The 23,058-nt window shown below is 43.9% G+C and overlaps 1 protein-coding gene across 6 annotated transcripts in view; it reads left to right on the forward strand.

Annotated features, from left to right (window-relative positions):
- Positions 1 to 23,058, forward strand: part of LOC132805784 (tensin-1-like) — a 284,100-nt gene that overhangs the window by 244,237 nt on the left and 16,805 nt on the right. For 5 of the 6 annotated variants that reach the window (XM_060821037.1, XM_060821039.1, XM_060821040.1 and 2 more), the window contains 4 exons: positions 3,381 to 4,982; positions 11,726 to 11,918; positions 19,778 to 20,583; positions 21,371 to 21,457. In XM_060821037.1, the coding sequence (XP_060677020.1) occupies positions 3,381 to 4,982; positions 11,726 to 11,918; positions 19,778 to 20,583; positions 21,371 to 21,457 (2,688 nt within the window). The remainder of the gene's footprint in view (positions 1 to 3,380; positions 4,983 to 11,725; positions 11,919 to 19,777; positions 20,584 to 21,370; positions 21,458 to 23,058) is intronic. The other variant, XM_060821038.1, reaches the window with a different exon arrangement.

A 23,058-nucleotide genomic window follows, 5' to 3' on the forward strand; every position in this document is an offset into this window, starting at 1 on the left:
CAATTCAAGTCTCTCCCTGTAGCTCAAAATCCTCCAACCCTCATAACATCCTAGTAAATCTTTTCTGAACCCTTTCGAGTTTCACAACATCCTTCCTATAGGAGGGAGACCAGATTTGCACAGGATATTCCAAAAGTGGCCTGTACAGTCACAACATGACCTCCCAACTCCTATACTCAATGCTCTGTCCAATAAAGGAAAGCATACTAAATGCCTTCTTCACTATTCTATCTACCTGTGACTCCACTTTCAAGGAACTATGAACCTGCACTCCAAGGTATCTTTATTCAGAGACACTCCCCAGGACCTTACTATTAAGTATACAAGTCCTGTTCTGATTTGTCTTTCCAAAGTGAAACACCTCGCATTTATCTAAATTAAACTCCATCTGCCACTCCTCAGCCCATTGGCCCATCTGATCAAAACCTCATTGTACTCTGAGATAACCTTCTTTGCTGTCCATTTCACCTCCAATTTTGGTGTCAATGGAAAAATGAAACAATTTTCTTGGTGTTAAAGGGGTAATCTTTATAAAGGCATATTTTGATATGGGCAGTAGGGCAGTACGTTGAACACAGAATCTGCCCTCTTGACACCCCTGCATTTATTATCTTTACTGAAACATGTTTAGAATATTCATAATTGAAGAAGTAATGGTGTAGTGCTGTCACTGTTGACCATATTCCACACTCCACAAAGCTAGTTTTTTGAGTTTACTTGTGTGCTCTGGTTCATGTAATACAGCAACACAGGGAAAAGAGACAGATGCCCATAACTTGTCTGTTTGAAAGCAGTGGTAATGTTCAGTAGAGCTTTTTGTTTCGGCTCTAACTGGCCCAGTGCTCTTCCATTTTCTCTCTTGCTGACACTTGGTTCTCATAAGTCTCTGTGCCAATTGTTCTACACCAGTACTGGCACAAGTAGGTTTCCCAATGGGAATTCTCCTGTCTGAGATGTGAGAAAGAGCTAATGAAGGGATGCCTGCCAGTTTAGACTGCATTGTGTCCACCTGCCGGGATCATATACAGGTATCTCCACACCAAGCTGAATACACTTCTGTTTCGAACCTACCAAGCTATCACCCGCCATATTTGAACCTCATGGTAGTTGATCAGACAATGGTTATGAGGAGTTGTCTTCACAGTTTCTGGTCAGCTGTGCCATTTGCTGTTGTAGCTACCGTGCAGCACTGGGCTGGCACAGCCTGTGACTGTGGGAATCAGGCATGCTACAGTACCAATGTATGGGATGGTGCCATTAGGTGGTAGAGTACTTTATCATCATTGCAGCCACCTCGTGCTGCATAACCTCCATGTAGAGCTAAAGTGTTTGGCTGCTTTGTCCCTTATCTGCACATTCACACCATCAACAACTTGCCTTTATATAGCACTTTTAACTTAGTAAGGTGCATCGGAGGAATACCCTCAGACAATATTTGACAATGAGACACATATAGGGATGTCAGGACAGGTGACCAAGAGCTTTGTCAAAGATGTAGGCTTTAAAGAGTGTCTTAACAGATGAAAGAGAGAAGGGAAGAGATTTAGGAAAGGCACTCCAGAGTTTTTACCCAGGGCAGGTGAAGACATGGACTCCAAAGGTGGAATGATAGAAATCAGGGACATACAAACCTGACCCTTCAGCTTGGGAATGGATTGACGTATCTTCCATGTTCTTCCAAGAGCTTTTCAGATTTCTTGTAAGCCAATTGTGATACTCTCCATCCCTTTAAATTTTACTCATGTGCGATTTTCTGTCTGCACGATTCTTTGTGCTTTCTACATTTTGTCTCGTGGACAGTTCTTTAAAGGAGCTTATTCCAAAGAATTGGCTGCTGTTTAACCACACCAGCCTTCTGGCTGAGGTTGGCATCAATTTACTTTGAACTATTTTGAGCTGTCACACCACACGGTGAAAACAAACCTGGCACTGCATTTCACATTGCTTTGAAGGAGTGTTCCATTACAATTCCCACAGATGACTTGTCATTGTCTAAAGATCGATTCGGTGGTTTAAAAGGTGTCTTTCAGTTTACTGCGGGGAAGCTTGTGTTTTTTTATTTGTGCTTGGCATGGGCAAAAGATGTCAGCTTTGGAAAATGGAAGTGGTCCTATTTTAAGCACTGGGTGTCAGCTACTGCAGAGTGAAGGTCCCACTCTCTCCAGTACTCAGAAGAGCACACTCTACTGCCAGGGTAGATTTTACCAGTACACAAACCAGCAACCTGAGAAAGCAAAGATTTGCATTCAGCTACAGTCCTTCCTGATGACTGGGCATTTCTACTTGGTTAACACTGATTTGAAATGCACTCATAGAGTCATACAGCATGGAAACAGATTCTTCAGTCCAAATAGTCCACGCCAACCATGTTCCCAAACTAGTCCTATCTGCCTGCATTTGGCCCTTATCCCTCCAAGCCTTCCAATTCATGCATTTAAAAACTTCCTCTGACAGTTCATTCCACACACGAACCACTCTCTGTCAATCAAACCATTGATTTAAAAACTACATATAACTACTTTGCTGTTCACTATTTATCTGTACTGACGAGAACAGCAGCCTTAAGCGTAACATCCATGTAGTGAGCGTATACACATTGCAGCAGGGGTATGGTGACAAAATGCCCCCAGGATAGATACATTTGCTTTTCAACATGTGTGAGGAGTGTTCAGTCTGAACCAATGGACCAAAGTAGATTATTTTGCACGGCGACCAGACTTCTTCAAAGTGAGGTCCAGAGTTTTGGTTGCTTTATAAGAATGGAATCTGTGGAGAAAATTAAAGGAGCCTTTATTAAGCGCCTACGAGATGATGAATTTAGGAGTTCAGCCTAGATTTAGTAACAAATGCCTGATGTGTTTTGTCTACCTCCCATCATTAGGGTTTGGATTGGCATTTAATCTATTCTCTCCTGATTTATGCTAGTATACAATTTAATGGTAGTCCCATGCCTAAAGAGGAGAAAGATTTAAAAGACATGAATGGCAGTTTTTTTACACAGATTGTGGATAGTGTGTGGAATAAACTTTCAGAGGGAGTGGTGGATGCAGGTACAGTTACAATGTTTAAAAAATATTTAGGTAAGTACATGAATAAGAAAAGTTTGGAAGGATATGGGTCACGTTCAGGCAGGTGGGACTAGTTTAGTTTAGGATTATGGTTGGCATGGACTGGTTGGATTGAAGAGTCTGTTTCCATGCTTTATGACCCTACTATTTTATATATAATGCACGTAAACATATAGTCTGTGACTGTTATACATTACCAATTGCCTGCAGTCATCTTAGTCCTGGATGTGTCGAATAGAAATGTGTATTTTATTGAAACATGCAACTTGTATGTAATGCTGCCACTTACTATAAACTTTTATATTTTGCAAGAAGTATTACACACACGAGGTCCACTAGATGGAAGTCTCTATGCCAAAGTGAAGAAAAGAAGTCCCAGCACTGGCACTGCCAATGGTAGCCCATTAAGTGTGGTGTCTGTTCATTGCGGGCACACCTTGTCTGTCAGCACGGACTCGGGTCACTCCACTGCTTCCATAAAGACAGAAGAGCAGAGTATCAGTACGAAGCCTGCACCATCACAAGTAGAGAAGGAGCAGTTGGATCAGCTTCTCAGCGGGTTTGGCGTGGCCGCAGTGAAGAACACGCACAATGTGACTGCACAGACTGGGTCATCCTTGCAGAACCGTGCCAACGGGCGACCTGTCGCCAATGACAGGGAGACGGACATCCTGGATGACGATGATGCCTGTGAGATGAATCGGTTTGCCACTTTACCAAGAAACATTCATAACACCAATCATCCTTATCCTTTCAAAGCCAACCAGCACTCGCCAGAGCGCAGAATACCTGGATATAGTCACAGTCCCGATGGGATTCGAAATGATATCTACTATAGGCCTGATCTAACACTGGACCGAAGACGGCCCATGTATGAAAGGAATGTGCTACAATTGAATGACGTGGGGCTAGAAGGCAGGTCGCATGATTCTTATGACCATGTGGAAAACATAGATAGCATTCACCACCAGGCTGCAATGTTGGAAAGAATGAACTACCAAAGGCCATGCAATGAAGTACTTCAAGTTTACCCATCCATGTTCCATCAGTATCCTTGTTCAGAAAGATTGCATCAAGGACCTATCCACCGAGTAAGGCTTCGAGATGATACCCAGAGAGATCATGACCTGAAAACAAACAAGAACCGGCTGCTGGATTACCGTCAGGTGGAAGGTCTCCTTGACGGACAGCATGTCCAATTTCTTGAGCAAGATGCTTCTGAGATTATGTCTCATGGATGTGCTTGTCGGAACTGTTCCTTGAAGATGTCAGAAGAAGAGATTGAGAGATCGGCAGCAGCATTTAATACACTCAAGCTGGATCATGACTCCTTGTACCAGCACCCTTGTCCTCCAGACCCAGACATGTGGCAGCATGAGCATCTGAAGCCACATTTGGTAAACCACCCTATAAGAAATGGTCAGGCACCCCCACCAGTTCCTTTGCTGATGCCTGAGCATTCATACAGCCAGTACCCAAGAGGACATGGATATAGCCCATTCAGTTATAACCACATACATACCAATATGGCAATTCCAGCAGCAATGGCACACACTTATCCCTCACAGATTCCAGCCTCTTCTCGCGGACAGCTTCAGAGAGGCATGGAAGGATCTCCTGAATCATGTACACATTTCTTAAGGTATCCGGAATTGAAGTACAGCCCAGATTTTCAACAACCCTCACACTGTGGGTGTCCATATGACCATTATCAAGAGCAACACTGTGCCAGTAGGAACTATGAGGGCTTCCCAGGTAGTCCACTCATGTCGTCTTCAGTGCTGGCGCCTCCTGCTCAAAGTGGTTCCACATTGCCAGTGACTCCTAGTTTAATTCCACTTTCATTGGGAAAGCCAAGAACAGCAAACGAAGATCACCAAAGTGGAGAAGCCACTGTTCCACACCAGTCCTCTGGTAAGTGATGGCAGAGGTAACTCACATTTCTTTTCCCTTGTTTAAATTAATTGTAAATAAGGTCATAAGACAGAGGAACAGAAGTCGGCCATTTTGCCCTTCTGCTCTGCCATTTTGTGAGATCATGGCTGATCTGATAATCCTCAACTCCACTTTCTTGCCTTTTCCCTATAAACCTTTATTCCCTTACTGATTAAAAATCTGACTATCACAACCTTGAACATACTTAACAACACGACGTCGACAGCCCTCTGCAGTAAAGAATTCCACAGATTCCCTACCCTCTGAGAGAAGAAATTCCTCCTCATCTCTGCCTTAAATGTGCAGCCCTTTAATCTGAGATCATGTCATCTGATCCTAGATTCACCACAAGGGGAAACGGCCTTTCCACATCTACCCTGTAAAGCCCTAAGAATCTCGTATGTTTCAATAAGGTTGCCCTCATTCTTATAAATTCCAATGAGCAAAGACCCAAACTATGCAACCAAAATTCTAAATTCATCGAATCCCAACAAATTAGAACAAACAGAGTTGTAGTCTCTGGTTTGTTACCCGTGCCACGTGATAGAGAGTCGAGGAATAGGGAGAGAGAGCAGTTAAATGCGTGGCTACAGGGATGGTGCAGGAGGGAGGGATTCCGGTTTCTGGACAACTGGGGTCCTTTCTGGGGAAGGTGGGACCTCTATAAAAAGGATGGGCTACACCTGAACCTGAGGGGCACCAGTATCCTTGGGGGGAGGTTTGCTAGTGCTCTTTGGGAGGGTTTAAACTAACTCCGCGGGGGCATGGGAACCAGGACTGTAGCTTTAGGGTACAGGACCTTGAGTGTAGGGAGGTTAGGAATAATGCAGTGATCTCTAAGGAGGGTGCCTGTAACCAGAAGGGTGGATTGAAGTGTGTATACTTCAATGCCAGAAGTATAAGGAATAAGGTAGGTGAACTTGCAGCGTGGGTTGGTACCTGGGACTTCGATGTTGTGGCCATTACAGAGACGTGGGTAGAACAGGGACAAGAATGGCTGTTGCACGTTCCAGGGTTCAAATGTTTTAGTAGGATCAGACATGGGGGTAAAAAAGGGGGAGGCGTGGCATTACTTGTCAAAGATAGTATCACAGCAGTGGAATGGATGATGGGAGAGGACTTGCCATCTGAGGTAGTTTGGGCTGAGGTTAGAAATAGGAAAGGTGAGGTCACCCTGTTAGGTGTTTTCTACAGGCCTCCTAATAGTCCTAGAGAAGTAGAGGATAATATTGTGAGGATGATTCAGGAAAAGAGTGAAGGTAGCAGGGTGGTTGTTATGGGGGACTTTAACTTCCCAGATATTGACTGGGAGAGCTATAGCTCGAGTTCATTAGATGGGTCGGTGTTTGTACAATGTGTGCAGGAGGGTTTCCTGACACAATATGTCGACAGGCCAACAAGAGGGGAGGCTATATTGGATTTGGTTCTAGGTAATGAACCAGGCCAGGTGTTAGACTTGGAGGTAGGTGAGCACTTCGGGGACAGTGACCACAACTCGGTGACTTTTACTTTAGTGATGGAGAGGGATAATCGTGCGCCGCAGGGCAAGAGTTATAGCTGGGGGCAGGGAAATTATGATGCAGTGAGGCATGACTTAGGATGTGTGGATTGGAAAAACAGGCTTCAAGAGAAGAACACTAATGAGATGTGGGGATTGTTCAAGGAGCAGCTACTGCGTGTCCTCGATAGGTATGTACCAGTCAGGCATGGTGTAAAGGGCCTTGTGAGGCAGCCGTGGTTTAGTAAGGAATTGGAGTCCCTTGTGAAAGGGAAGAAGGCGGCATATGTAAAGATGAGGCGTGAAGGTTCAGTAGGGGCGATTGAGAGTTATAAGGTAGCCAGGAAGGAGCTAAAGAGGGAGCTAAGAGAAGCGAGAAGGGGACATGAAAAGTCTTTAGCTGGTAGGATTAGGGAAAACCCAAAGGCTTTCTATAGGTATGTCAAGAATAAAAGGATGACTAGGGTAGGTATCGGTCCAGTCAAGGATAGTAGTGGGAAGTTGTGTGTGGAGGCGGAGGAGATTGGAGAGACATTAAATCAGTACTTTTCATCAGTATTCACTCAGGAACAGGACACTGTTGCTGATGTGAATATGGAATCACAAATAATTAGAATGGATGCCCTGGAAATATGCAGGGAAGAGGTTTTGGGAATATTGGAAAGGATGAATATAGATAAGTCTCCTGGGCCTGATGGCATTTACCCCAGGATCCTATGGGAAGCTAGGGAGGAGATAGCAGAGCCATTGGCCTGGATTTTTATGTCGTCATTGTCAACGGGAATAGTACCAGAGGACTGGAGGATAGCGAATGTGGTCCCATTGTTCAAGAAAGGGAGTAGGGATAGCCCTAGTAACTATAGGCCAGTGAGTCTGACTTCAGTGGTGGGCAAAGTCTTAGAGAGAATGGTAAGGGATAAGATTTATGAACATCTGGGTAGGAATAACGTGATCAGGGATAGCCAGCATGGTTTTGTGAAGGGCAGGTCGTGCCTCACAAACCTTATTGAGTTCTTTGAGAAGGTGACTAAGGAAGTGGACGAGGGTAAAGCAGTAGATGTTGTGTATATGGATTTTAGTAAGGCGTTCGATAAGGTTCCCCATGGTAGGCTAATGTTAAAACTACGGAGGTATGGCATTGAGGATACATTAGAGGTTTGGATTAGGAATTGGCTGGCTGGAAGGAGACAGAGGGTAGTAGTTGATGGATTATGTTCATCTTGGAGCGCAGTTACTAGCGGTGTACCACAAGGATCTGTTTTGGGACCATTGCTTTTTGTTATCTTTATAAATGATCTAGAGGAAGGACTTGAAAGCTGGGTAAGCAAGTTTGCGGATGACACAAAAGTCGGTGGAGTTGTGGATAGTGAGGAAGGAAGTGGTAGGTTACAGCGGGATATAGATAAGTTGCAGAGCTGGGCGGAAATGTGGCAAATGGAATTCAATGTAGCTAAGTGCGAAGTCGTTCACTTTGGTAGGAATAACAAGATGATGGATTACTGGGCTAATGGTAGGCTACTTGGTAGTGTGGATGAGCAGAGGGATCTTGGTGTCCATGTACACAGATCTCTGAAAGTTGCCACCCAGGTAAATAGTGCTGTGAGGAAGGCATATGGTGTACTGGGCTTTATTGGCAGAGGAATTGAGTTCCGGAGTCCTGAGGTCATGTTGCAGTTGTATAAGACTCTGGTGAGGCCTCATCTGGAGTATTGTGTGCAGTTTTGGTCGCCATACTATAGGAAGGATGTGGAAGCTTTAGAACGAGTGCAGAGGAGGTTTACCAGGATGTTGCCTGGAATGGTAGGAAAATCTTATGAGGAAAGGCTGAGGCACTTGGGGCTGTTCTCATTGGAGAAGAGAAGGTTTAGGGGAGATCTGATAGAAGTGTATAAGATGATTAGGGGTTTAGATAGGGTAGATACTAAGAACCTTTTACCGCTAATGGAGTCAGGTGTTACTAGGGGACATAGCTTTAAATTAAGGGGTGGTAGGTATAGGACAGATGTTAGGGGTAGATTCTTCACACAGCGGGTTGTGAGTTCATGGAATGCCCTGCCCGTATCAGTGGTGAACTCTCCTTCTTTATGGTCATTTAAGCGGGCATTGGATAGGCATTTGGAAGTTATTGGGCTAGTATAGGTTAGGTAGGATTCGGTCGGCGCAACATCGAGGGCCGAAGGGCCTGTACTGCGCTGTATCCTTCTATGTTCTATGTTCTATAAGTCGACACTAACCTTCCAAAGACTAAGCCACCCAGATCCATATCTTTACCCTATTGCTCTACATTTACCCCTGACTTATGCACCTAACATTAACACTATGGGCAATTTAGCATAGCCAATTAACCTAACCTGCACATCTCCTCATAAGCCACCCTCCACATCTGGTATCAGTTGAGTGAACCTTCTTTGCACTGCCTCCCAAAGGCTTCTTGAGGATCTCAAGCTGACAAATTAGATTCTGAAGTGACTGGAAATTCCTCACATCTGATATCCTAGAAGATCGAATGGAATCAGTGCATAACACTGGGTTGACTGTGAGGACAGTGTCGAACTTGTGCCTGATGCATGAGGTGAAAACTGAGGGTTGCAAAATATGACCCAGCAATTACGTCGCTGATATAAAATAAAATGTAAATACACATTTCCCTTGAGGCATTGGAAGGTCAGATTGTTTTGTTTTGAACCAGGAAAGGCTATTTCTTTCGACAAGTCTGTTTCTTTTTGCTAACTTCACCTCAGCTGCTGAACTCCTCAACATATTATCTAATCCCTTGCCTCACCAGAAACACAGAGTTATTTTGAAATCCATTTCTGCTGCACTTCAGTAACCTTTGCTGGTGAACTTATTCTCCACGTCATTACCTTTGGTAAATAAAAAGTATAATTTGCTGTTGAATACTTTTCCTGGGCTCAATTTTCCCAAAATTGATGATGAGTGGGTGGAAAATCAGTTTCAAACGTTCTTACTTTTAATTGGTGTTCCCTGGTATTCAAGTACTTTGGCAAAGCCGACAGTTTTTCCAGTTAACTTTTTTCACTATCCTTCCTGATGTGCAAACTTCATCTCTCGGTTCTCCTTTTCCGAAGAAAGCCAGCCCTTCGGAATCTTTCCTCACAAATTAGACTCTTAATATTTTGGTCACTCAGCTCACAACCACGTTGGTGCCTACTTTGTTTTTGCCTTATAGCTGCAATTACATATCTGTACTCGAATGTTATTTTCAGACTAGCGAGTGTGTGTGTGTGTGTGTGTGTCTGTGTGTGTTTGTAGCATGTGAGAATTCCCTCTGACAGCCAGAATGTTAGTCATATCCAGAGCGCCAGCAAGATCTTTCTGTATTCACAATACCCTTGAACTCTCTGAGGACAATTTGACTCCCAGTGTTAGCAGCTTCACTGGTTTAACAATGCAACATCAAAAAGCACAAGATTTCACTGGTGCTACAAATTAAAGGACAATCTTCTCATTCTTTTGGTCTCACTCATTGTGCAGAACAAACAAAATGTCAGAAAAAAATATTGCATTTAAACCCACATTTATTTAAAGATTGTTTTGCTACATTTTACCCAAGTCTCGTCAAATTTTACACACTGCAGCTTGAACAAATTATATCTCTATTATTAAAAGTCATCCATGTTCTGTAATCTTGCTGCTTCTTCATCAATGTTTATGATCATATTTTTACAACAATTAATTTGTTATTATTTGATGTGTCAACTCACTCCCAATTCTCTTTTGCTCAGCCAGATGTCATGGTTTAGGTTAAAGTTCTCGAGTAAAAAATGAGGTCTGTAGATGCTGGAGATCACAGCTGAAAATGTGTTGCTGGTCAAAGCACAGCAGGCCAGGCAGCCTGATGAAGGGCTTATGCTCGAAACGTCGAATTCTCTATTCCTGAGATGCTGCCTGGCCTGCTGTGCTTTGACCAGCAACACATTTTCAGCTTGGTTAAAGTTCTGGCCACTAGGTGGCACCACATAGCATGTTTCTGCAGTGTGACTGTCAACTCAATTACTCTCATCTGATATACAATTGAAACAAAGATGCTCAACTGACCATGGTCAATGGCACAAACAATTTACTCGTGGCTATTGTACATTCATCAAAGCATCAGGATTGTTGCTGATCAAGGGCTGTGACCCTACCACAGGATTTTATGCAGAAGTAGTGGCCTTGCCCACTGACTGAAAAGTAGGACGAGCCCCTTTCTGTTGGTCTGGGAAGCATCAGCCAGATTACACAGTGGTCAGGCAATTAGTTGCCTGAAGTCACGGCTTCTGCTCCTGTGTGGCCTCATGCAGATGCCAGCTAATCAGATAGCTGTTCCAGCACTTTAGTCCCAGCAGTGCCTCTAGGAATGGCAGCCACTGCTGGGATTTCAACCAGCCCCACTGAGGCTGAGAAATGGATGTAAGTAGGGTAGCTTTACCAGAGCTGGTCAGCCAGGCCCTGAGGGGAGGGCTGATGAACTGGTGGCAGAATGGTGTGAGGAATGTTCAAACAGGTGTGGGGCCTTTCCACTGGATAGCCATTTGTTCAGCATAGGGTACCAGAAAGTGGAACACTCACTTCCTCACAGGCATGCAGGGTATCCTTGGTAACCTTGCCACTTGGTGTGGACACCCCCCCTTAAGGATCTTAATTGGCCTGAAGGAGAAGATCACCTGACATCTACTCTGTTGCTGGCAGGATTCCTATGTGATAAAGGAGATGAGCAAACATCTGCCCTTGCCATGCCTTGCCCCCTGATTTTACAGTCCATCCTTGTCTGCCAACCCACTCCCACTAGGGGTAACATTTTGGCCTTAATCTGTTTTTAAATTGTGATCATTTACTGTGAGCTAAATCCTGACACATAAGAATGATTTTGGTGCTATGAACTTAATGCAGTCATATGACATTCCTCTGGCTGCTGTTGAAAACTGACTTTAAAATATATGACTGATGTTTACAGAATATCATGGAGGTGAGCCCTTCAGGGCCATCACCCAAGAAAAAAAATTACCATCTTCAAGACAGGACAATAAAAAAAATAATAAATACATTTGATCACGTCAAGCAGTTCATCAGAATGGAGAAAAATATTGCTTCTGTTATTACAAATCATTAGTGGCTGTATAGGTTGTATATATGTTCATCAGAAAGTGCTAAATATTTTCCTGAGCCAGAGGTATAACAAATGTAAGGCACTAAATACATGTTGTTCTCACTCCTCTGTCAGAAGTCCAATTCAATCCTGATCCAGGATCACGTGGGCAAGAAACGTCTGTGTCCCAGAGTTCTGGGGAAATTGCAACACCTGAGATTCAGCGGCAACACTATCGAGAAGGCATGGAAATCTGTACATCTGTATCGAATGTAACTGGACCTTCACCACCTGTATGTACAAGCAGCCCTGCATCTAATACTGAAAGGTATGTTGCTCTTTGCAGTCACACTGAAGTACACTTTGAAACCTAATTGAAAATGTATTTATTCTGTTTATCACAGGATGTGGGCATCATTGGCAAGGGCAGTATTAATTACCCATTCTTAATTACCCCTGAGAAGGTGGTGGTGAGCTGCTTAATATTTCAGATAACCACCTTTCCTATAGGTAGACCTTCAGTGCTGTTAGGGAGGGAGTCCCAGGATTTTAACCTGGTCACGCTGAAGGAACGGCGATATATTTCCAAGTCAGGATGGTGAGTGACTTGGAAGGAAACCTTGTGGTGGTGATGCTCCCACGTGCGTACTGTCCAACATTTGGTGGTGGTAGAGATCGCGAGTGTGGAAGGTGCCTATGAAGGAGCCCATGTTGCTGGGCTACATGTTACAGCAGCAATGTTTCACCTGCACATCCACACGTCATTTATTGTATCCGTTACTCCCAATGCGGTCTCCTTTACATTGGGGAGACTGGACACCTTCTTGCAGAGCGCTTTAGGGAACATCTCCGGGACACCCGCACCAATCAACCCCACTGCCCTATGGCCAAACATTTCAACTCTGCCAAGGACATGCAGGTCCTGGACCTCCGCCACTGCCACTCCCTCACCACCTTCATCTTCCACTGCGGAACTCTTCAACCCCAGGGCATCAATGTGGACTTCACCAGTTTCCTTATTTCCCCTCCCCCCACCTTACCCCAGTTCCAACCTTCCAGCTCAGCACCATCCTCATGACCTGTCCTACCTGTCAATCTTCCTTCCCACCTATCCGCTCCATCCTCCCCTCTGATCTATCACCTTTACCCCCGCCTCCATCCACTTATTGCACTCTCAGCTACCTTCTCCCCAGCCCCACCCTCCTCCCATTTATCTCTCCACCCCAGAGGCTCCCTGCCTTATTCCTGATAAAGGGCTTTTGCCCAAAACATTGATTTTCCTGTTCCTTGGATGCTGCCTGACTTGCTGTGCTTTTGCAGCACCACTGTAATCTTGACTCTGATCTCCAGTCCTCATTTTCGCCTACATGTTACAGCAGTCAGAGTTGGATGGACTACACAGGATGTTTCTTTTCTATATCTCACAACATCATTCCAACTCATTCTTTCCAGGCTGTCAGGACTTAAAGTTTCCATCCTGTAGGGAATCTAATAAAAAAAGGACTGGTGGCTTCCACAGTCCTCCAACAACCAACGGTGGCACAGTGGTTAGCACTGCTGCTTCACAGTGCCAGAGACCCGGGTTCAATTCCCACCTCAGGCAACTGTCTGTGTGGAGTTTGCACATTCTCCCCGTGTCTGCGTGGGTTTCCTCCCACAGTCCAAAAATGTGCTGAATAGGTGAATTGACCATGCTAAATTGCCCATAGTGTTAGGTGTAGGGGAATGGGTCTGGGTGGGTGCGCTTTGGCGGGTCGGTGTGGATCTATTGGGTCGAAGGGCCTGTTTACACTGTAAGTAAAACCAACAATTCCACAGTCCACCAACAACTCTTTGAAACCAGGCTTGACATCACTAACTGCAATCTCCTCACCTACCTTTTTTTCACTTTTACCCCGTAGCGGGTCCTTCTTTCTAAGCTCTTCACTCCATGTTTGTCAGTGAAGGTGGCAATATGGATTATTGTCCTGCCCATTCGTGGAAATGCCAGTGGATTTGGTGCCTTCTTTTTTGAATGGGGGGCATAGCATCATTGGGAAGTGATGGGAAATAGTAAAATTTACATTTTCTCAATAAGGTAACAGGATGCATGTCAAACTAGAAGGCAGAACGCAACAGATATAATATTTCAGGCAATCACCTTTCATCAAAATCGGGCAAAGATGTAGCAGATTCAAAGCAAGTACAGAGCCAGGGAGAAGAAGGAGTGGGAAAGGAACAGAAGGGAAGGTCTGTCATAGGATGGACAGCAGGAGAGATTAAATGTCAGAAAAGATGAGCAAAGCAAAAGGGAGTGGCAATTGAGCAAATGCAGGAACAAGAAACAAGAGAAGGTTTGGATGGCAACACCAGAATTGTCAGCAAAAGCTCTCATTCAGGTAATGGCAGTGTACACTTTCACAAGCTTATTGTAGACTTGAGCTAACGATAGGAATGGAAGACATTCCAATTTTTTTCCATACAACAAGGAATCTCTCATGCTTTTACTCCCAGCCATTGGGATGTGTTCGGAGAAGTTACAAGCCTATATTCAACCTGGTTGGCTTCATTCCACTCACATTTACGTTGTTCCATCAAATCCTGTCGTGGGACTCAAACCAGGGTGCTATCCGCTGCATCACAAGACGTATTCTCACTCCTTTTATAGAGCAGTCATTTCAAGGTTTGTTTCCTACCTTCAATATATAGACACACAAATATGTGGAATTGTGAAAAATGTACCAAACCTATTAAGTTATTTCTGACAGAACCTCTAAAAATCACTAGCAGTTTATAATGTGATGCCCCAGAGACATTAAGAAATACTTGATAAAGAGTATTAAATGACTGGTAGCCAAGGAGATAAAACATTTGTCAAAGAGTCATCCAATGTTTACAGCACCAAAAGAGGTAATCAACCTGTGTATCCCTGCCATCTGTACAAGAGCAACATAACTCCCCTGTCTTTACACGATCCTGAAAATATTTTCTTTCAGATAATAATCTGGTACACTTTTGAAAGCACTTATTGAATCTGCCTCCATTACACTTTCAGGTGGTGAATTCCAACCCTAACCACTCACTGTGTCTTTTTTTTCTCTCAGGTTGACATTGCTTCTTTGGCTAATCACCTTAAATCTATGTCTCCTGGTTCTCAATCTTTCCACCAATGGGAACAGTTTCTCCCAATTGCTTCTGCCCGGACACCTCATGATTTTGAACACGTTATTGCATTGTTTTTTTTCATTATGAAAAATATATGTCCTATTCAAGGTGAGACGTGACAAATCTGTGGGAATAACCTGCTAATAATTCTGTTTCCATGGCCCCATGAAAGCCTTTCAGTGCCCCTGTTGTTCTCGTCGCCTCGAAATGGTTGATCATGGTATCAACGGATACTTGCTTAACATCTTTGTGCAGCATTCCCCACAGTCCCCCCTCCCTCTCGATTCTCACAGATTTGCTGGTCCATAAAATAAATAGGTTATTTGTCAGGTTAGAACAGCACGATACAAAGCATTCATGCAAAAGCGAACACTTGGAAATCTGAAATGAAAACCGAGAATGCTGGAAATCCTCAGCAGGTCTGGCAGCCTCTTTGGAAAGAGAAACAGAGTTAATTCTTCAGGTCAGGCTGTGTTTTTCATTACTTTAAAAGGAAGTGAGCAGTGATCCACTGATACATATCATTTTCTGAGTTAATAATGTCCTTGCCTGGATATCCATCTTTCATCCCTAAGAGATACCAAAGGCTTGAAATTTTCAGGGATAAAAAGGGAAGGATGATGTGACTTGCATGGAATGAACTTGATAGGAGAGCTGGCTTCCACTTATCTTACATCTGTTGAGCAGAGAATGGATCACACATGTGGCAGATAGAAGCATTCCCCTGGCAGCACACTGAGAAGGCAGATTTTGGCATACAGGCAGCTATACTGGAGGCTGACTTTATACATTTATGTGGCTGTCTGACTCAGTCATCAATCACCTTCGTTGCCATGAATATTGAATGAGTGCTTATTAAATGAGTGATAGTGTGAGGCCCAGTACACTCATTTGATCCTGCTTCTCACAGCTCATCTGAAAGTCATCTCCATCCATGCTGCGAGGTTCCTATGGAGACAATATCAGCACAACACGAGGTCCCTCAAAAAACAAGGCTCTGACAATGGTGTCCAAAGCACCCCTTTCTTACTGGTCGAATCAGCAACATCAGGGCAATAAATGGTCTGCTGAATTTGTCTGCTCACCAGCACAGAAAAATATGTGCATTTGTACACTCCTGATGGAATAAAATTTCTCCAAGGTACTTGGCAAAAATGATTATCAGACAACCTTTGACACCGAGCCACACAAGGAGATCTTAGGACAGATTGCAAAGCTTGATCAAAGAGGTAGGTTTAAAGGAGTGTCTTAAAGGAGGGTAGAGAGAAAAAGGCCAAGGGGTTTCAGAAGGGAATTCCAGAGTGCAGGGCCCAAGCAGCTAAAGGCACGGCCATCAATGATAAAGCAACAGAAGTAATGGATGTGCAAGAGGCCAGAAATAAATGAATGCACTTATTGAAGAAGGTGCGGGGCTGGAGGAGATTCCAAAGCCAGGAAGACGAGGGGAAATAGAGGAATTTAAATGCAAGAAAATCCAAATTCCTAATTCTAAATTTAAAAATACACTTTCTAAGCCTTCAAGGGAATGTATGTAACTGTTGTGCATATTGCCTTGTAGATGCCAGTGCAGTGATAGATGTCATTCAAAGCCTGCTCTTCATCAAATACTATTCTCTTATCAATTTTGCCCTGCAGCCCACCAACACACACACACATGCACACACGGAGCAAATTCCCAGTGGGGTCCAATTCCAGCCACTGTGTCTTTTCTAAGAAGTTATTCAAGTGTCAACCATGGAGGAGTTGCTGCTACCCTCACGTGATATCCTCATCAATACACACACACACAAGCACAAACATATACACACACAGAAACAGAGACATGGCTGGGGACAAGTGTTCAGTTTTGTGTCTTATTCCCTTAATTTGAACTTAGACAGCTGCTGTCTTGGCATTCACACCTCTGGAAACAGCTTTCATATTTTTAGTTGTCTCATTCCCATTCTCTTTGGCCTTGCCAGCATGAAACCTTTTGTTATTTAACGTCTCCTGCCCTTCAACTGCTCACAGACCTTCCCTTTTATTCTTCTTTCCACCCTCCCTCTTTTATATTTCCTCAAATCCTGTCACAACCTGTAACTTTTCCCAGTTCTGATGAAGGGCCATGGATCTGAAATGTTAACTTAGTTTCTCTCTCCACAGCTGCTGTCCGACCTGCTGAATTTATCCATCATTTTCTGTATTTATCTTGAGTTTAATCCACAGTGTTTTATTTTAGTACAAAATGCCTCTGAATCTGGATGTAGGTTTGCTCGCTGAGCTGGAAGGTTCGTTTTCAGATGTTTCATCGCTATACTAGGTAACATTATCAGTGGGCCTCCAGATGAAGCACTCGTGGTATGGCCCGCTTTCTATTTGTGCATTTGGGTTTCCTTGGGTCGGTGATGCCACTTCTTATGGTGACGTCATTTCCCATGGTGATGTCGTTTCCTGTTCTTTTTCTCAGGGGGCGGTAAATGGGATCCAAGTCAATGTGTTTGTTGATAGAGTTCCGGTTGGAATGCCATCCTTCTAGGAATTCTCGATCATGTCTCTGTGTGGCTTGTCTTAGGATGGATGTGTTGTCCCAGTTAAGGTGGTGTCCTTCCTCATCCGTATGTAAGAATACTAGTGAGACTGTGCCATGTCTTTTTGTGGCTAGTTGATGTTCATCTATCCTGGTGGCTAGTTTTCTGCCTGCTTGTCCAATGTAGTGTTTGTTGCAGTTCTTGCACGGTATTTTGTAAATGACATTAGTTTTGCTTGTTGTCTGTATAGGGTCTTTCAAGTTCATTAGCTGCTGTATTCGTGTGTTGGTGGGTTTGTGGGCTACCATGATGCCAAGGGGTCTGAGTAGTCTGTAGTCATTTTCGAGATGCCTTTGATATCGGGAGACTGGCTAGGGTTTCTGTATGTGTTTTGTCAGCTTGTTTGGGTTTGTTGCTCAGAATTTACAAAATTCCGTGCAAGAACTGTAACAAACACTATATTGAACAAACAGGCAGAAAACTAGCCACCAGGATAGATGAACATCAACTAGCCACAAAAAGACATGTCCCACTCTCACTAGTATCCTTACATACAGATAAGGAAGGACACCACTTCAACTGGGCCAACACATCCATCCTAGGACAAGCCAAACAGAGACATGCACGAGAATTCCTAGAAGCATGGCATTCCAAACGGAATTCTATCAACAAACACATTGACTTGGATCCCATTTACCAGCCCCTGAGAAAAAGAACAGGCAATGACATCCATGGAAATGACATCACCAACCCAAGTAGAAAGTGGGCCATGTCACCAGTGCTTCATCCGGAGGCTCACTGATGATGTTACCTAGCATGGTGACGAAACTTCTGAAACTGAACCTTCCAGCTCAGCGAGCAAACCTACATCCAGAACCTCAACCTGAGCTACAAATCTTCTCAAAACTCGCTAATGCCTCTGGATGGCTGGAAAACCTTTCATTTTAAATCCAATTTTAAGTAGGTTTAGTGAGAGTGTTTCATCTGGTTGAAACCTGAGCATTTAGTCAGTGTGTACACATCAAGCTGACTGACAATTTGAAACACAGCACACAATTGCAACAGGATTTATAGCAGCACATTGAAGAAATAAAACTAAATCAAAAGCAGAATTTTTTTTTGTAAATTTGGGCTGCTTCAGGAGTATTTTGGAATGAAATAATGTATCCTGAGCTTCTGAGTTGTCACATTCTGTCAGTTAAGATAACACACAGCTGAACCTTGCAAGCTCAATCTGACAGCTCATCATCAAGAATAGATTGAAAGTTGTTATGTTCAACTGCTTCCTCCTCTCACTGCATCTGCATTTCATTTGCACCACAGCGGTTCTCAGAAACTGGAACGGCTGCTGCAGACTGCAGGAATTAAGCAGTTCATGACAACTCGCTCAAACTCCCACCATTAACTGTAACTTATTTCACAAAACCAAATCATCCTGCAATTGGATCCTGATCCATCTCCACGTGGCACCCCATCGTGTGTGCGTGCACGCGCGCATGTTTCTCTCTCCCTCTGCCTTTTCCACTTTGCCTGTTTGCCCCTATGTCTTCTGATTAGGTCCTGATGTGATTACATGTAACCTGATAATGCAAAAAATGTCTTTAAACCGGTAACGAAGATATATTTTAAGGGAACAGGTCACAAATAGTAAACAACATTAAAATGAAATAATGTTAATCAGAATGATATAAGATGCTGGTACAATTACAGCATTTAAAACTAATCTGGATGGATACATGAATAGGAAGGGTTTAGAGGGACATCAGCCAAATGCTGGAAAATGGGACTGAAGTAATTTAGGATATCTGGTCGACATGGACAATTTGGACTGAAGGGTGCGTTTCTGTGCTGTACATCGCTATGATTCTGTACTCTCTCACATATCACATATAAACACACATGAACATTCACAAACACACATCAATGTGCTGTCACACTGGCTGACACATATGCGCTCACACTCAGACTCTCTTTCTCCTCTTTTAAAGACATGGATCTGGCATGGGAGTCACTGAGTGAATGGTCTTTCCGGAATGCAGATGGGGTGGGGAGGGAAATATATCTCTGGTGGTGGGGTCCCGCACCTCTGCCCTCAAATCCCACCCCTCCAACTGCAAAAAGGACAGAACCTCCTGGTCCTCACCTTTCACCCCACCAACCTCCGTATACATCGCACTCCTACCTCCATCTACCTACTGCACTCTGCTCCCTTCCCCCAGCCCCACCCCCCTCCCATTTATCTCACCACCCCCTCGGCTCACAGCCTCATTCCTGATGAAAGGCTTTTGCCTAAAATATCGATTCTCTTGCTCCTCAGATGCTATTTGATAATCTGTGCTCTTCCAGCACCACACTCTCGACTCTAATCTCCAACATCTACAGTCCTCACTTTCGCCCTTTATTCAAGAAGGTGGCTCACCTTGCTTTCTCAAGGGCAATAAATGCTAGTGATGCCCATATCCCATGAATGAATAAAAATGGAGTATTTTTTAAAAGTATTTTTTCATGTTTGTTATATATCTGAAATCATCAACAGCATTGGGACAGTGGAGGGTGGACATGCAATACCAGTCCAATCATCGATGGTTCCTGACCCACAATGTACAACTCCACCTGGGACAGAAGCAAACCTTCAACCCCCTGTCTCTCCTGGGTCAGGGAAAAGTGGCTTGTCTGTCGGTTGTCATAGAAATGAAAGCCCTAGAAGTCCAGGAGATCATCCCACGAACAGCCAGCAAGCAACTGGCATGGAAACTAGTGCAGCTCCAGTTAGCCCTGGGAACTTGCACCAGGCAGTCACTGTCGATACTCAGTTAAATGTAAACCAAAGTAAAAGGCTAGACAGCCCCAATGGACTTTCCTCAACCTGCAGCCTAGTGTTCAAGGGTCATCCAGTCGAGAGCTTCTCTGATCATTATGTCGCCAACACGCCTGGGAGTTCACCTTTTGTCAGACATCCAGTGAACAGTGCCCTAAGTGTCCCATGTTTTATGAACCCTTCAGTGCAGCATCCGTTGTTGCTCCCAGATATGGTTGCTCCTCAGTCCTGTCAAGGGAGCCCGGATTCACAAGCCCCTCCGACTCCTGCCTTCCCAATTTCCACACCCTACTATACTCCCTTGTCGCCTGCCGAAGTGTTCACCTACCAATCAGGAAGCCCAGGAGGCCTCCAGCAGCCACCATTGCCAGAGAAACAACGTCAATCCTCCAGCCAAGGATTGAGCAACGGAAGGTCGTTCTCTCCAACGCTAAGAGGTCTTCATCATACTCCCGCTGAAAATGCCTCACACCATGTGACCTTCTCGCCCACCACTTTGGACTTCTCAATGTCATCATTGACAGGTAAGCTATCGTATTGTGTGGCAGCAGCATTGGCACTCTGGTATCCCATTGGTTCCCTCAAAGAGATTACCCAAATAATGTTCTCATTGGTTGGGAGCACCAAAATGCCAAAAGCCATGAACCTTGAAGGCAATTGGGCATCAGCTGACTGGGACTGGGATTGCAATAATGGAATGTGTTAACCACCTAAACTTGCTGATCCCTCCCTGCCCCCCCCGATTTACCACACACCGCCCTTTAACCCAGAAAAAGATGAACTATCTGGAAATTCTGAACTGTAAAATCCCTGTTTACAACCTTTCTGGCCTGTTCAACTTTATCATGAGCAAGCAATCTTTGGTGCCAGTCATTGTCGAAGTGGTGAACCCAAAAATTGATCCCCAAATCCACTGAGCAACGAACTGGCAGTTGCAAGGTCTACTAAGGGTCCTAGGCCAGACACTCTCCCCACACCTCAATGACAGGCAGACATTTGTAAAAGCTTCTAACATGGCTCCTTCACTATGGGAATGTTGAAACGCTTTTTCCTCAGGGCAAGGAATTATCCCTTCCTTGTAGGCCATGGAATCTTCCTGTTGGACATTTGCTGCTAATTTGTCAAATCAGAGAAGACCCAGCTCACCAAAACCTGCAAATTATAGGAAACCCCCAACTCTTGACCCTGCACATCGCTTGATGATGTCACCTTCCCTCCTTCCTGATGGCCTGAAGACAGTCCTTCTAAGCACAAGCAAAATCTAATATCAGTAAACTTTATTTAATCATTTGCCATCCTTATTCTCTGCAGATGGACATCAGGAAAACCAGATCAGTGCCAAGTTTGTCCAGGATACCTCAAAGTTTTGGTATAAACCGAACATCTCCAGAGACCAAGGTGAACTGCCATGTCTGGATGAAAGGTGTTGTTTGTGGTTTAGAGTTGACAGTGACAAGGAGACTCATCCAAGGACCCTCCCCCTCCACATTCCACCTTGACCCGTATTTCCCCAAGCACTTTAAAATTACCAATATGCCAAATTTCCCTTATTGTTATTTACTCATAATTACTCACATAATGGCATTGAGGATTAGGCTGGAAGCTTTTTGTTCATCCTGTCTCCTGTTCTGAAGCAATCGCGCAGCTGCAGTAAAAAGTGGGCTTGTGTGCATTCTAGGGGCATAAAGCAGACACAGTAAGGGCCCATTTCAGTGCTCCCAAAAGGTGCCTGAAAGATGTCAAAACCTCTATTGGATAGACCCACTTTTCAAATGCCCCTGGCGATAGATTGAAACAGGTGTTAAGCCCCATAAACTAGTAGTGAGACACCCAATAGCAAAATGTTGTTTTTAAAGAAAAATAATCAAAAACCGTTCAGCCACAAAGCTGGAGTTCTTACTTCTGGGGTTCTTGTCGGTCTCTTTCACATCGTCCCCTCCCCCTTGCTTATCTCAGGACCACATCTGGTAAGGCAAGCAGCCAAACATTCCCCTTAAACTGGGGAGGGTTGCTGATAGTATTAAAAAAAGACCAAATAATATTAATGAAGGTTAATCCCAGATCTCTTAATTCAAGCCCCTTCTTCATGGGCAGTATTATGAGGTTTTTGTTTATCTGTGCTCGCAAGCATCTGCTTAGCCAACGCAGCAGCCTCAGATAGCCTGTTGGATCATCAGGCAGCTCTAAACATACTTCAGCCATAACTTCCTGTTGTCGTGACACCAGGGTCCTTTTTCAAAAATAGCCTTGTGGGAACAGACCATTTAATGTGTCCCCCTGCATGAGAAGGCAACAAGACATTCTGGACACAGTGCCATAGACAACAACACAATTAAATCATGTTATTCCTTAACTCATTAACCAGATCGGAAATAGGGTGGTTGCCAGGGGCGGGGCAGTGATCTGCAGAAAGCTCCCCAATTGTTAATTTGCCTCTTAACTGTACCACGGCCTTTACCTCTCTCTCTGTTTACTCGTTGCATTTATATAAATAGTTAGGGTTCCTTAGAAATCATTTTTCTTTGGTCACATAGGTGTTTCAAAATGTCTTCAACAGTGATAGCAGGGCTCATGGGTTAACTCTGAGGAGAGATTACACAGTTTAGAGTGAATTCTCTGAAAATTGGAAGGTTAGGAGCTAATTTGATCCAAGTATTCAAGATGCTAAGGGGAACAGGCTGTTCAGAGAAAAAGCTTCCGTCATCCTTTTTTCATAAGTAAGATTTTGTATTATATGTGCAACAAAAGAATTTTACAAATCTATATTCACATTATCAAAGGTACAAAGTGGATTTTGTGTGTAAGATTCCATGAGTAATGCTGAAGCTCCATTGAAATAAATTGCAGCTACAAATTGTTCAGAATGTACCTTTTAAAGTAACTTCTATCTTATAGGTTTATTTGCCTGTGTTTCAAACCATGGGCATTGAACAAGTCATACCAGACTTGAAACATTCACTGTTTCTTCACAGATGTTACAGACCTACTGAGTTTCTCCA

This window comes from Hemiscyllium ocellatum, chromosome X, assembly GCF_020745735.1.
Source record: "Hemiscyllium ocellatum isolate sHemOce1 chromosome X, sHemOce1.pat.X.cur, whole genome shotgun sequence".
Classification (NCBI taxonomy): domain Eukaryota; kingdom Metazoa; phylum Chordata; class Chondrichthyes; order Orectolobiformes; family Hemiscylliidae; genus Hemiscyllium; species Hemiscyllium ocellatum.